At 44.2% G+C, this 13,970-nt stretch overlaps 1 protein-coding gene across 1 annotated transcript in view; it reads right to left on the reverse strand.

Annotated features, from left to right (window-relative positions):
* Positions 1-13,970, reverse strand: part of robo2 (roundabout, axon guidance receptor, homolog 2 (Drosophila)) — a 162,136-nt gene that overhangs the window by 38,989 nt on the left and 109,177 nt on the right. Inside the window, exons 6-9 of the mRNA XM_061073494.1 lie at positions 8,697-8,833; positions 7,469-7,480; positions 3,482-3,606; positions 1,638-1,809 (exon numbers count right to left, since the gene is read on the reverse strand). Coding sequence (XP_060929477.1) covers positions 1,638-1,809; positions 3,482-3,606; positions 7,469-7,480; positions 8,697-8,833 — 446 coding nt within the window. The remainder of the gene's footprint in view (positions 1-1,637; positions 1,810-3,481; positions 3,607-7,468; positions 7,481-8,696; positions 8,834-13,970) is intronic.

The raw sequence follows: 13,970 nt of genomic DNA on the forward strand, positions 1-13,970 counted from the left end.
GGGCACACCGGCAGTTTATATATTTAGAGTTGAATAATGTGGAGTCCCCCCGGCATCCCAGAAGCCACATTAATTAGAAGGTATGGATTAATGATGTCAGACCTGCGGGGGCTAATTACCGAGTCTACCTTCGTAACCTTTTCAACACATTACTACACCCTCAGCTCCACCCCGATTTCCTCTCTCTCGCAGCCACATCTGACAGAAGGAAGTGATTTCGAATGATGCATTAACGCTGTGGTGCGATCGCCCCTTGCTTTGGGTCAGCAGCGGCAGAAAGAGAAAAGCTGAGCAGGAAGAAACCAGACACTTTCAATAATGATATTTCACTTATTTTCAACTTATCAGTATATTAGGGGCAAATACAATAATTTGAATATGAAGACTTTTGTTTCATGACTCCACAGTTTACGTCATGAGGTGCATAAGTGATGATGTTGGTTGGTTTTCCTTATCAAGGGAAGACAGGAAGCTAATTTTGACTGATGCCAGTGCTTGGGCCGGATGCGTCGCTCTATGCGTCTGATGCATGTGCGTAGGGGTGGGAGGGGGGGGGCGTGCAGGAGTGACAGAGGGAGGAGGCGAGGCTCGACTGAAGCCGTCGCTCCCTGGATCTGGAATTTCTCATTACAGATCTCCTTGAACTCCACAGACTGTTGTCAGGGCTCGGGGTAGTAAATCACATAAAGACTGCAGCAGGTGTGGCCGTGACCTCACCCTGGCCCTGGCGTACTCTTTCCTCCTCTCCCTGCTTTCCTCTCCGACCGGCCGAGCACCTGTCTTTGCTAACACGGCTTTTTGTTACTCTGCACTCGTGAAGAAAAACATTTTGAATCCAAAAACCCACAGTAAATACAAATAGAAGGGGTTAGCCGCCGGTTGCGTGGTTACCGAACGTGTGGAAAATGGGGATGTTGAATTTGAACGACACACCAATTTCGTTGTGCTCCTGTGGTGCTTTTAATCTTTCTGCGAGCGAGTGCTTCAGCAGACATATGGCCGTCGATCTCGCCCTCACACAACTCCCACAGCTCGCTGGACAACATTATTCATTCCACAGAAAACCGTTGTCAGTCAACAACACAATCGCTCGCCTCCTCTTTCCCCGTGTCTCTTTCTGTGGCTGATTCCCTCACACACATACTTGCTTCTCGCCCACTCATCCAAGCTCTCATCATTCAACCTGAAGGGAACTCAAGGGCAATGCTTTATTTCCTTTATGAAAGGAAATGTAAGACATTTTTAATTAAATTGTGTCAGGTAAAAAAAAACACGAAATAAATACCTTAGAGCAAAAACCCAGCGACTAAAAGTCATGGGCACACTTGAGTTTCTTTAACCACAGCTGAATTGAATATTTTACATGTTATATACAGAAAAACATATTTGTACTTCTTTGTTCCCACTGACAACCTTCAAAGTAAAACCATACGTCAGTTAAAAAAATCTATTTGTTGAAGGATAAATGATGAAATGCATGTGGAAGAGAATCAAACGCTGAAAGAGGATAAACATCTGTGTTTATATCCACATCATGCACCAGCGTCACCACGGTGCAGTGGTGTTAAATCATGTCCTAATGTGCTGTAGTGTGCTGGCGCTGGAGAAGTTATACATCGTTTTTTCCCCCCCCTCACCATCTGTGACCTCCAGTTGAGCCTTGGCGAGGATGCTGCCTGCAACGGTCAGGGCCTGGCAGATATAGTAACCAGCATCTGTCCGCTGCACAGACGCGATGGTGAGGTCTCCGCTGGGCGACACCGAGAAGCGACTGCTGGGCTGCTGGGGTTGGTTTGGAAAGAGCAAATTCTGCAGGAAGACGAACAAACAGCCAATTAGTGAGAACATGGAGCCAGTACAACCTGGAAAAAAGACAAAACAATCACACTCTCTTCGCCCGCACACTCACACACACATACACACACATCAGACTCCTAGAGCTATAATCTGAGCAACTGAATCTCTCGCTTGGTTAACCGAGCTCACAAACTCCACAACCTGTCCACAGTTTGATGATTTGGTTTCATAATTATTCTCGGGCCAAGCCAGAGGCTCCACTGTGTTATGAAAGCTTCTTTTTTCCTCGTCATGACTTCTTTCAGTTTTGCTTCCAGTCCACAGCGGTTAACTCACACTCACCCCACACACGTTGAACTAATGCTGAATATTGTAAAGTTTATCTTGAGGACACATAAACCTAGCTAAATAACTAACTTTTTCCATATTCTAAATAAGGTTTATATTCACCTATTTTCCATTTTAGTCTTTTATCATGCTTCTCTTTCTTTTTTGTGTTGTTGTCATGCATTATGTAAAGCACGTTCAACTGCTTTCATCAACATTGCTCAAAGAAGAAGTGATAATGAATCTTATGTATTTGAGGATAAATATTGAGGATCAGAGGAATCGATGACACTGAAAAACATCACCTCTACTTTTGATTATCTTTTATTTTGTCACCTTATTCAAGCTCTTTCTTTCAGTATTCCCCTTTTCCTCATAATCACTCCCAAATGTAACCCAGAAAATACATTAGCCGTATTCAATTTCCCCACTAATCGCTCTAATGCAACAAATTATGTTGATGTTTTTTTTAATTACGCACTACGCATCTCCAGCGCATGAGATATACAGGCCATTATCCTCAAGAGTGAGAAAAAGGCTGTTCTGTCATTTAATTACTTTACTTAATTAGCTTTAATTTGTTCTCTCCACAAATGCCTTTGTACATTATATATTTGTCTGTGTGACGGAGCCAGAGAAGACCTCAGCTGACACGGACACAAGTGGGGAGACGAACGTGCAACTGCTTGTACCAAAGTGTTTGTGCTGCGTTCATTTCAAAAACCTCCTCTTTAATGACAATGTGAGCTGGATACAAATCCGTTCACAACATTACTCAGCAGTGAGTCACACGTTCAGGTCACCCACTGGTGAGGCATAGAGCGGGTAAGGTATCCCACTAAACGTCTGTGAGAACATGGAACCGTGTGTGTCTCACTCCTCTTTCCTACTTTGCTGTAATTGTTGGCCTCTGTGTGTGTGTGTTTATGTGTGTTTGAACCTCAGCCAGAGCTGAGTCATATCTCTGGCTCATCTACAAGCCTCAACAGGCTCCTAATTGGCGCTGTTGTCGAGTGGTGCGAGGACACCCAGGTATTTGAATGGGTTATCTGCCTGGCTGAGGGATAGGATCGTTCTTATCAGTGCAGGGTCACGGGAAACCCATTAGCACTTCGTCGTTTGACTGCTCCTGAGAACAAAGGTGCATGTGTAGCACAGATACTGATGAGAGATAGTGAAGTTTGAAGTGCTGCCTATACTGTATGTGTGTGAGTGTAGGTGTGTTCTTGGCAGGAGAATCATAAGGACTGAGCACTAAGACTTGATGGCCAGTGAATAATAAAAGCTGCCGACCCTGAGAAATGATCTTTCCACATTTTTGTCATTTTCTTTACACACACTGTTTGTTTCCTCTTACCTGACTTCCCTCCTTCTGCCAGAAGACAGCCGGCTGTGGGTTTCCTTTGGTTTCACACGGGAAGCTGGCGGTTCGGCCCTGAGCCACGATTTGGTCCCTTGGCCGGATGACAAACTGGGGTGCAGCTGGAGTCAAAGGGCACAAGCAGCAGTGTTAGAAGAGCAGCGATGCACAAGGAGGTCAAACATCAGGGCTGGAGATTATCAGGGCTTGGGGGGATTACAGGCACCAAAACAAGCAATATACCATATGGTCAAATCAAACTGGGAGTGCTGTACAGAGCTTCCATGCAGCTTTGTATCTGTCTGTTTGCTCTCTAATGGCTCTGGACAGACGTGGGGGGGGGAGGAAGACACCAATCACTATTGTTTCCATGGTAACCAGGATGGCCATTCATCCAGGTGAGACAGTGGCTGAATGAATGACAGCCACATAGGCATTCACATGTGGAGGCTCCTTGGTCACTATGGCCTTTAGATCTGAGACAAGACAAAGGCACAGCCATGGCCCGGACACATCCACAAACAGGTAAAGACATACAGAGCTAATCGTGACTGTTCATATGCAAGATCTCATATAAAAGTCAAGATCTGAGGTGGCTGATCAAAGTGTGAGACAGAAACTCTCCATCGAAGAGAGAAGAGGTTTCAAACGATATATAACTATTCAAAAACAGAGTGTGAAGCTTTCTCGGTCAATGTTTACGACTCCATCAGGAGCCAGAGCAGTTGTCGCACACTCTCAGTCACAGACGGAGTGAGACACTTCTGATCGACAGACGCAGCTCACTAATAGAGAGTGAAGAGCTTGGAGATAAGATAGCAGCTCGTTTGGTGTGCAGCGTCCTCTCTCTTCCCTCCCTGACCAGCCTGAGAGTAAAGCTACTTTCAGAAAAGCACTGAAGCCCAGAGATTTAGTGTTGTTGTGTAAAGATGATGAAGAATCCAGCACAGAAGAGAAATAAAATTCAACATTCTTCATATTCTCAATAACAGCTACTGTATACAGCCAAATGCTCATCAGACGTGCAACTATAGGTTATTATCACAATTACTGCAGCTATAAAATTAGAACTCTGAACATGTCTGAACTTTGACCTGAGGTAATTTACTGCCTGACCCAAGACCTCTACTTGTTTATTCTACTTGTCACTGAGGGGGGGTTCTCTGTTGACAAGTGTTTGCCAAGATAAGACATCAATCACATAAAGGAGGAAACATGGTTCCTGCCGAGATAATGAGAGTCAACAAATTAAAAGGTTCCTGCCGTAACCTGTGCAGACGATAGGTCGTTAAAGACATTTTTCTACAGACAGACATAAAGTAAATTCTACAGATTGTTGTAAAATTGTGAGAAATCTGAATTGTTGCAAAGCGACATCTTGCACTCTTTGTTTCTTTAGATTTCTTTGTAAGTCCTTTCACTGACAAGCCAGCTGGTTCCAGTAAGGCCGAGCTCTTCCCATTTGGCTGGTTTCTCCGTGTAATTCCTTTTTGGGGGATGTGTATTTGTCAAAGATACACACAGTTGGGAATGGTACAGATGGCTACAGATTTACTGCCTTTCCGTTTGGCCTTGTGCAGCTTGGATATCTTGTGGCTCTCACAATGCTGGGCCTGATACAGAGCTCCTAAATCACGCTCTGGCAGGGACTCAGTTCCCTCCCCTCTCTTCTGTTCTATCCCACATATACACACTCATGACTCCTGACTAGAAATAAGTTCTAACACCTCACAGAGTGGGTCCTGTCACCGTGCGGGTCAGGACCATCCTTTCTCACGCTCTCCTCATTAGTATTTCCTCCCTTCCTTACCTCTGAATTTACGACACTCAGCGCTGTCAAGCAGAATTGCGTATGTGGATGTTTTTGAGGTTTATAATTGGGTTTTGCTTGTAGGGATGATTGTCTACAGCTGGGTGTCAAAAACAAAGTCTTAAGTGTTCTTCAGTTAGATCTCCCAAAATCTACTGGGAATAAATATTATCATTCATGCTAGTTATGGAGGGTATTTCCTGACTGAGATATGAATTAAATGAAGATGTTTCATATGGTGCTGGACTCTGTTAACCTTACGTTTTTTGCTTAGTTTTTCCTGGTGGCCTGAGTTTCTTCTTGAGCTGGTTCTAGACCTGCGGCGCTACTTTCAATCTCCCTTTCTACCTTTTTTGAATTAACTTTAAAAAATAATTAAATCCTGACGGGGAATGCTTCAAGAGGCGAAGGCCCACAGAGAAGCATAGATCAAAAACGCCGACAAATCAAGAGGAAGTCAGTCTGTGACAGTTTCACAGCTTGGCTCAGGGCTAACTCACACTGGCCCTGTTTTGATTCACAGGGACTTAATGACATGTGAGCGGCCTCTTCCTGTCCCCTCCTCAGGAAACACATGATCAGGCACCCATATTTAATTCATGACAAGTCACATCCGCCTGGTTCGGGCGAGATCTCGGCATAAAACAGCAGTCAGGGTGAAGAGAACAAATGGTCAGCGAGAAAGACATCTATTCAGTGCACCCACTCAAGAGGCAATTCTACCTCCTCCTTTAAAAAATCCCACGTTCAATCATATTTTATTCAGGAGTCGAGAGCAATTACTGTCTCTTCCCACAGGCAGGGTAACTGTGTAATTTCCTCCATCTTCTTCCAAGCTGAAAGTTTGACAATCGTATAACAGCCACTGCTGTTTTGGCAACCAAAGTCCTGCCAGTAAGGCAGTGTCTGGGTTTCTCTGGCAGCCAAGTCTGTCTTGACTGACACTTCTGTCAGTCTTTTTTCCTCGTCCTCCTTTGTCCTGGCGTATGCGGCATGTTCCTCTATTTCTTTTGTCTCCAGATTTCTGCACTCGGAAAAACCCACCTTTCTGTACACACTCCTATTTCCATTCACTTCTTCAGACAATTTTTATTTCTTAAGTGTATCAGATTCGGTTCTGCCTTGACCTTTTCTTCCATCTATGGGGAAATCAAATGAGATTCTCTGCTCAGTGTTGCAGGGCTCAGAAGGATAGAAGCTCGTCCAAAACAAACAGATCTCTGCTTTGTGTTCCAACAATCCACAGATGGCCTCAAGACTTGCGAGTTAAACACGTTCTGGACCATATGAGATGACAATGTCGAAGACTATCGCGCTGCCAGCCCACTCACTCATCCTGAAGGACGTGGTCTAGAATCTAAAGAGCCTTCAGTTCAGAGCTGCTCTAGTAACTGAACCTTTGAGTTATTAGATTTGATAAATCTGCGCTGTAGAAAGTTGTGACTGAAACCTGCAGAAGTAACGTCAGCTGCCGGTTGAGATCAAGTGGAAAGTTGTAACTAGAGCATCTTGAGACAGCACAACAGCTGCGACACCCGTCAACACCACCAACACCCCTCAGTGGTGAGAACTCAGGAGTCAGTCCTGTGATAGGACCACACGTCTCTGAACACGTCCTTCATTTTGATCTCAATTGCACACCTGCAAAGTTTCATGACAGCAGCCCACTCAAAACCACTTCTGTTTTCAGCAGAGTAGGTGCCTCCAAAACACACAAACACACATAGATAAACACAGATCAACACAGATAAACACACAAAATATCACCATCGCAGCTTCAAATATAAAAAAGAAACTACAAAAAAACCTGAATGCACTTGGCAAAGTCGATTATTTTGTGGCTGCCGTTTATATTGTGGGATTCACACACTGAAGGACATACTAACTAATGCTTACCTGTTGTTATAACATCTCATTTTAATATGTGCTTCATATTAAAGTCGTGTTTTTGTGTGTTAGTATACTAGGTAGAACTACCACATAGAACTAGACTTTAAACACAAGGAACACAATTTGCATACAGTACTTTTAGGGCTAGACAATGTAATGTAACACCAGCTCTAATCGAACACAGTGATGTTAAGCAATGGTGATTGATTGTCAAGCAGTCGGGGGTGCAGTAACGTGTATGAGGGCATGCGGGATGGGATCAAATCAGAAGGATGGGTACTTACCGACAGGGCGAGCTGGAGACACAACAATGGAGGAGTGGATACACAAAAGAAAGAAAATAGGACACAAACACACACACAAACAAACAGGGACACACACACACAGATATACACACACAGAACGACAGAAGAGGAATAGAACAAACAAAGCAAAATAAGACACAAAAAAAAAAGAAATCAAAGTCAGAACGAATGACATGTTGTGTTGGGGTCAACACATTTCTGGCAAAGGGAAACATGACAGAGAGGATTCAGTAGCTTTTGTCCACTGGACAGTTTTCTGTTGTTGTTTAGGTCAAAGCTTCTGTTTCTCACGACCCTCAGTGATTAAGGGGGTTGTGGAATGAGCGCCCACTACAGGTCAACAATGTTCAATTGCATAGAAATCCCTATGGAGCAGTCGCTTTGCTTTTTAGAGACAATTTTGCTACTGGATCTTCTCTGCTTGCATTCATGAAATCTAAAATTCTACGAGCGGAGTGTATTTGCAATTGCAAGGCGAAGATGTGTTTGTAACTGGTGCTGATGTACAGGGCAGAAAAAAAGAGAGGAAGAGGAGGCAAGGAAGATAAAAAGCTTAAGGACAACATGTGGGTTGTATTCAGGGCTTCTGAAACCCCGATACTGTATTCAGAAGAGCTGATGTAGGTGGTTTATTCTCTGTGTTACTGTAAACGTCTTCGCTGTCAAATATAACACAAAGATGCCTCAAAAAAGGGTAAAAAAGAAAAAATGAACCCAGACTTTGTTTTACCTCCCTGTGGCCCCCTGTGTCGCTCTAAAGCGTTCCACTGGGACCTTAAACACTTGGATTTAATGGGAAGAAGAGTGGTGAAAAGAGGGGAAATTATGGTTAGAATGTTTTTATTAACCTTGCAAACCCCAGGTGTGAGGCTGGCGGTGTGCACCAGTAATCTGTGAAATGGCTTTGCTGACTTGGTGGTTGCAGCATGAAGGGGTGGCGTGGCCAGCAGACCACCTCGAAAGGGGGGGGGAGGGTCGCGGAGTGTGTCGACAGCGCACTTGGAAACGTAAATAATTAAACAGATTCATAGACTGTCTACATCTCTCTCGGCTGTGGGAGTCAGCGTTCTGGAGTTCCATTTGTGTAGGGGTGGACCCTACGGAGCAAACTGTCAATCCGACTCTCGTATTGGTATCCACTGCGGACCACGGCTTCTCTAAGTGCTGCCGGTGCTGGCTAATGTGAAAAAATAACAGAACACAATACCTCTGACTGTGAGAGTGGCCGAGGCCTCCAGCTTTCCCACGCGGTTGTCCGCCAGGCAGGTGAACATTCCCTCGTCGTTGACGGAAGCCTTCTTCACTCTCAGCACATAGTCCTCCTTGTCGTGCTTGATCTCATACCTGTCGACAAAAAAAATGTTGCAGCATGAAATTCAAGTTGCCCTTTCAGCATTGCACACAAAAAAAACCTACAAATTCACATAAAACATTAACCCAGAGACGAATAAGATGTTATTCTAGACTTCGACCACGACGGCTGGACTGTCTGGCAGTGGCCGTGAAAAGTGTGTCTCTCCTTGGAGAGGTGCACACAAGTACAACTGTTCATGATGACAAATGGAGACTGCAGGGAGGAGGATCAATTATTCAACAATGACACACAGGACACGGAGCTGTGCATTCGGATGGAACGCACTAGACTTGTTCAATATTCATGAAATGGTTCACTCTGTGTGTGTGTGTCTATATTTTCAAGGCATATTCAGAGGTTTGTGTTTGCGTGTGTGTATTTTCAAGCCATATTCAGAGGTTTGTGTGTGTGTTTGTGTGAGTTTGTGTTTGTGTTTGTGAGGTATATAACTGTGCTGTTTTCCTGAATGTACGTTGGCAATGAATCTATACGCAGCAACACCTGGTTATTATTTTGAGGGAGGGAATCAATAGAACTACACTGAGGCAAAAATGGTCCTGATTTCCATTCGACTCCAGTATTCTTGTGTTTGTGTTTCTGTGTGTTTACACGTGGTTGGACCCCTGGACCTATATAAATTGTATGGCAGTTGACAGGGGGGTGGGAGGGATGATGCTGGTCTGGGTTTGTAGCTGTGGTCTTGTTTGTTCTGTAATTGAAGGGGGGGCCGGCCTGGCAGTGAGTAAGTAGTGTGGTGGTGGCGGGGGTGGTGGTGGGGGGCTGTGTGATGGTGGTCTGTCAGCCTGACAGCTTTCTGCTGTCCACAGTCTGACACTCACAGACACTGAGAGCAGCGTTGAGATGAAGAGATAAAGGGCCACTCCGTCTGAGCCTGACACCACGACGACCCTTTAAAGCCATCCTGCAAAATTTCTATTTGATTATAGAATATATAGAAAGATTAGTGCATGTGTTGCTTTTCCTCTTTTCTGCAGAGTAAGCACGGCAGTCTGCCACAGTGTCTTTTTTTTTCATACTACCACTTATAATCCCACAAGTCACAATTCAAACAAGGTTTTTAAATATCTTTTTTTTTCCATTTTTTATTATAGTGTAGGCCTCTGAGCCTCAAAACCCCAAACTTGTAGTATAACAACTGTTAAAAACACATAAAAGAGCAGTGATATGTGCCCAACGCAGAGGTAACCGCTCAGAGATTGAAAGTGCCGTCACACAGCGGCTCGAGAACAAACTGCACAATCCATGTTGATCATAATGAAGAAATATTCCACCCTACGCTCCAGCATGACTCTTTTATGAGCTTTCTAATAGCTTCTGGATGACAACGGTGCTCTAAAGGAAAAGAAAGAAACTGCACCAGGCTCGGTTACTCAGATATATAGGGGTAAGATAGGGATTAATGAAAAGATAAAGCCATTTATTACAGTTGGTTTTTGAACATAACATAAAAAAAAGGTTTACTCTGGGTAATACATTGGATAGTTAGATGTAGCAATAAACTACAAAAGCAATACTTTCTGAAGCGACTTTAGAGTAACAGCTCGCTCCGGTCCATTTCCCCCCCGAGCGGAGAGAGACCCCTCTGGTCGGCCATCAGGTGTATTGATGGCTGCTTGCCACTGGCAGCTGCAAAACTAATCTGTCCTGTCTATCCATGTCTTATTTTTTCCCTCTCCTGTTATGACATTTCCTCAGCAACCATTCAAAGGCAGCTTTATTGAGGCACATTCCTCAACTCTGACTGCCAGTTCCACCTCTCCACACAGGTACTTAAAGAGCCATAATGATTATTTGACTGAGTCATGACTGAATGCTTTGTTCTAGAAAGAGGGGATGTACAGTTCAGGTAATGGTAGGGAACACGAATAAAGCATTTACTGTTGATTCTGAGTGAGTGGCATCCAAAGGAATGAGGCAACACCTTTCGGGACAAGTCTGCTCTCAGATGAAAAACAAACAAGCTAATAGAAAGAGCCTCTCCACATTCTGTGCCTTCCAGCTATAAGATGGGTAGACAACATGACGTCCTGACTTGCAAGTAGAGAGAGTGAGGAGCAACAGAGTGACAGCAACAAGTCAGGGCTTAGGGAAAACATTATGACTCCCTGACAAACTATTATGAGAACAAGTGAACAGGTATACAGTTCCCAGTGCTCTCAATCAACCTTCTCTTACCAACTGATCCAAGAAGGAAGGCAATGATTCCTTTAAGACTCTGGCTGCTTCAGACCTGACGTAGGTTTGAATTCTTTCAAATCGACAGCTGCAGATACAGAAGCTGCAAACAAAATATTGTAAAAACAAGCCATGCTAGCAGCTCTCTGGGGCTGTACAGCATTGAACTCAATGCTATCGTGCTGATCTTAAGGTTGTGTTAGGTCAGACATGTTTACCGTGTAGGTTGAGCATGTCAGCATGTTAACATTAGCTGATGAGCAAGTGCAAGCAAGGCTGATAAGAATATCCTTAGTTTTACATAGAGCCAAGAGTTTAAGAGAATGAAAACCAAAAGTAAAAACTAAGATTTGTGGCCTGACGTTTAGCTAGTTTAGGGAAATTCATTCTCGCTACAATAAAGGTCTGTACCACAATTTGTGGTAATGCAGCAAACAGCAGAATAACTACTTCACAGTGGCACATAAGTAGAAATCAGAGGATCATCCAGTCACCAGAGTTCATCCTCTCAAGACCACAAATATTTTCATTTTAACTGTAGCAATCCATTAAATACTTCTTGAATGAATGACATGGAGCTGTCATGCAAAGACCTATCCATGCTTTAACTCAATTTTGATCTCCTACTTTATGACCAGGCATGAAAAGTACACATATTGTCAATTCTGGTTGAAACACAAACAGTTCTACTGCTCGATCGGCTTCCAACAGCCATCATCCAACCACTGCATCACCAACTCTCTGCAGTGTGGAGAACCTGCGTCTGCACCCACTGAACAACATGCGTATTGTTCCTGGTCCTGTCTCTATCAGTCTCTCAAAACAGAACCTCCTGCCGGTCCATGACATATTAGAGGGAAACACGAGCCCAATCAATCTGTAATCAGCTTCCTATATGGAATCAGCCTGGATGACAAGATGAGTGGAACTACTCAGGGATAAGAGGTAGTTGTGGCCACACACACACACACACACACACACACACGCGAGTACACAGAGCAAAGGAACAGTAGCTCTTTATTGCGAGTGGATTGCGGCAGAGCTCTGTTTTCTATTAGAGGAGGAATGTAATTGCACATGTAGAAGGGCTGTGGAAAGGATAGAAGAGCCAAGTTCGCCCGGGCCGGATTCGTCCTCCTTTTCAAACGAAAAAGACACACACACACACACACAGTCACACACACGCACACAGAACAAAGTATACAATCATCCGACACATATCCACACATGTGCAGAGTCATTCATCCAAGCAGGAAGATGAGGAGTGACGGGAATGTAAGCAAGTGCCAAGAAGAAACAGCATTTTTCTGGGTTGTCGCCTCGATGTGTTTGCTGCGAGCAGAGACGCCAACGGAGATGAAAACTTTATTGGACGCACTTTAAAAGAATTCGATTTCCAAACTCCCGCAGATCATCTTGAAGGTCCTGCCTTTGAACTGTCTGTCAGGGACACAGTCGACCATTGTTAAACCTTCAGACTTGTGCAATTCACTCACATTAAGAGACTCTTATCTCTCGGGTTGTGAATGGTTAGACTCATCCACAAAATGACTCAATCTGTGAGGATCTTATCTCCTCTGTGTACGTGTGAGTCGGGGCCAGCGGCAGGCAGAATTAAACAGAGCACATGAGTCAGACTCCAGATACAGTGAAGGGCTGAATCCAGCCTGGTCTCTGGCTCGACTGCTCGGACACAAAGTCCCCTCTCTGCTCCATTTATTTCTGACAGTCTGATCCAGTCTTACACCGTCTGACTGCTACTTTACCTCTTCCTGATCAAAGGGGCTGGAGTCCACCTCGCCAAGCCCTGTCACCCTTAAGAGGGAATCAATTAACAGCTATTGCTTCTCATCTTCCCTCCGCGAGGCCGTGAGCCAGAGCTCCTCTCCGTCTTGGCACCTCTAATGGCTGAGCAGGGTCAGAGCTTTCTCAACCGTCCGAGTGACGTCCATCACCTTATCCCACATTAATCAAAGATCCGTTTGGCGGGATTTCCAGCCTGTGGCCAGGTGAAGGGGTTGTGGAGCGCAGATATGTCCTAAGTTTGCCTTTAAAAGAGTTCCATAACCGCAGCAACAGTTGCAGCAGTGCAGTCTCTACTTTGCCAAAGTGGTTTGGAGCAGATGGAACGGTTGTGTGCGACACATATGTCGGGAAAAGAGGAAAAAAGGAAAGTACAGCTCACTGACCGATGCCTGAAAATCGCCCTCAGTTGCAAACTAATGAATGACAGAAAACTGGGCCTATGGTTATTTTTATTTAAAGCTCGGCCATTTATCAATGTGGATGTAAGAAGGAGCTACGGATACATCTCACATCAGCTTGTGTGTTTATCAGGCTGAGTCAGAGAACTATGACTAGACCATACTGTGTATTAAGACTGGAGTATTCACCTACAAATATGTTTTATATATATATAACAATAAAACTTCCTAGGGTATATTTCTTAACCTTAATGTAAAGAATTGAGATATAATCTATAATAGAGAAGTTTTACCCTCAATTGTTCAAATCCATGTCGTGCACTCTTGGGTTAAAGTCTCTAAATCAAGAAGTGAGATATTCAAATGACATTTGTCTTCAGCTGCCACATTTATCAGAAACCACTCACTCTTATGTGTGGATAGACACCGACGTTGACAAATCACTTGTGAACCCTGCCGATATTTTTCCCATGTCCGATGCAGCGAGTCAAGAATAGGATTGAATAGCCATGAAAAGCACCGTCACATAATGAATGAGTGACTCCACATTTTCCTAATTAATGCTAAATCATTGTTTCTCTACAGTCCTTACAACACACGATGAGGTATTTTATTGCTATTGACACAATCACTGTCAATAAACCTAAAGGATAAATTACAGTTCCAATCACCCTGCTGCCGTTTCTCTTACCAACACCCCCCTTCCACCCCACCCCCCAACCCGTAT

This window comes from Limanda limanda, chromosome 6 (assembly GCF_963576545.1).
Source record: "Limanda limanda chromosome 6, fLimLim1.1, whole genome shotgun sequence".
NCBI classification, from domain to species: Eukaryota; Metazoa; Chordata; class Actinopteri; order Pleuronectiformes; family Pleuronectidae; genus Limanda; species Limanda limanda.